This window comes from Camelina sativa, chromosome 6 (assembly GCF_000633955.1).
Source record: "Camelina sativa cultivar DH55 chromosome 6, Cs, whole genome shotgun sequence".
Lineage (NCBI taxonomy): Eukaryota > Viridiplantae > Streptophyta > Magnoliopsida > Brassicales > Brassicaceae > Camelina > Camelina sativa.
In genome coordinates this window covers 26,301,940-26,303,343 of record NC_025690.1, presented here as the reverse complement: position 1 = coordinate 26,303,343, position 1,404 = coordinate 26,301,940, and the positions used below count along the sequence as shown (strand labels likewise).

The 1,404-nt window shown below is 34.2% G+C and overlaps 1 protein-coding gene across 1 annotated transcript; it reads left to right on the top strand.

The window, feature by feature from the left end:
• LOC104793772 (nuclear transcription factor Y subunit B-5-like) lies at positions 524-1,169 on the top strand. The gene has a single exon (XM_010520196.1). It carries the CDS (start codon positions 626-628, stop codon positions 1,088-1,090), a length of 465 nt encoding a protein of 154 aa, XP_010518498.1. The 5' UTR covers positions 524-625; the 3' UTR covers positions 1,091-1,169.

The window sequence follows — 1,404 nt, the reverse complement described above, 5'->3', positions numbered from 1 at the left end:
CAAAATGAAATGAGTTGGATATGAATGCATATATGCACCTTACAAATTAAACGAAATTAGGAAGTGGAATAATTACGAGTACTATAGTCTATACAAACATCAATAATTTCAAACGTTTAAAGTTTAAACCTTAAGGGTTTACGAGAAATTAATTAGTTGAACATTAATTTTTTTTTTTTTAAAACGAGACATTAGCTCGACCTGCCACATTGTCTCCCCAGTCCAGTGAGGCTTAAGTGACCTAGACCTCTCTCATTGGTTGTATGACACGTCATCACCATCATCTATTACCAAACATAGATAATCCTGAAGTCATGTCTACTTACTTAATTAGTGTATATAAAGCCAATTTAACAACACAAATCTCTGTCAGAACGAATATTTTCAGATTTATACATTATGTAAAAAGCCTCTCCTTTAATTTTCTTTTTGTGCCATATAGTTGGCCAACTACATATATATTTTCGTTACAGAATTTTCAGTATCAATCATTTGTTTTTTTTTTTTTTTTGATCAACGAGTATCAATCATTTGTTAAAACTTATATATATATATATCTCATACTACTGAAACCACCCAAAATAAAAAGACGCCGAGATTTCTCCTCTGCTTTTTATAAGATTTGATGGCGGGTGATAATCCTTGGTTCCAAAATCCAATCCAGAACTATAACTTTGGGAGCAGCTCATCTCATGATCGTCATGGCTTAGTGGTGGAGGATCAACAGCAAGAAGAAAACATGATGATGATAAAAGAACAAGACAGGCTACTTCCGATAGCAAACGTTGGAAGGATCATGAAGAACATTCTCCCACCAAACGCAAAGATTTCTAAAGAAGCCAAAGAGACTATGCAAGAATGTGTCTCCGAGTTCATAAGCTTCGTCACCGGGGAAGCATCTGATAAATGCCACAAGGAGAAGAGAAAGACCGTCAATGGAGACGATATCTGTTGGGCCATGGCAAATCTAGGGTTTGATGATTACGCCGGGCAGCTTAAGAAGTATTTACATCGTTACCGAGTTGTTGAAGGTGAGAAAGCTAATCATCACGGCAAAGGAGGTCCTAATAAATCCTCGCCAGATAATTAATTGATATGTCTCTTTAGCTTCTTTGATTGATTGGTTTTCTAATTTCCCCGTTTTTATGTGTCATCTTCGTTTAACTCGATCCGACCAGCTTCTTTTTTTTTTTTTTTTTTTTTTTTTTTTTTTTTTTTTTTTTNTTATCAATTTTGTTTTGTGTTGTTTGTTAAAGAGCTTCCTATATATCTGTTCACATATAGATAGCTCTAAGCGATCTACATATATAAATAAATATATATGATTGTATAACATGTCCGTACGTATGTGGTTCATTTGAGGCAGTGGATCAAACAAATTCTGTGTTCGGATATATTGCTGAT

Excerpts from the sequence above, each read along its gene's own strand:
- LOC104793772 (XM_010520196.1), top strand. The coding sequence starts at position 626 with ATGGCGGGTGATAATCCTTGGTTCCAAAATCCAATCCAGAACTATAAC.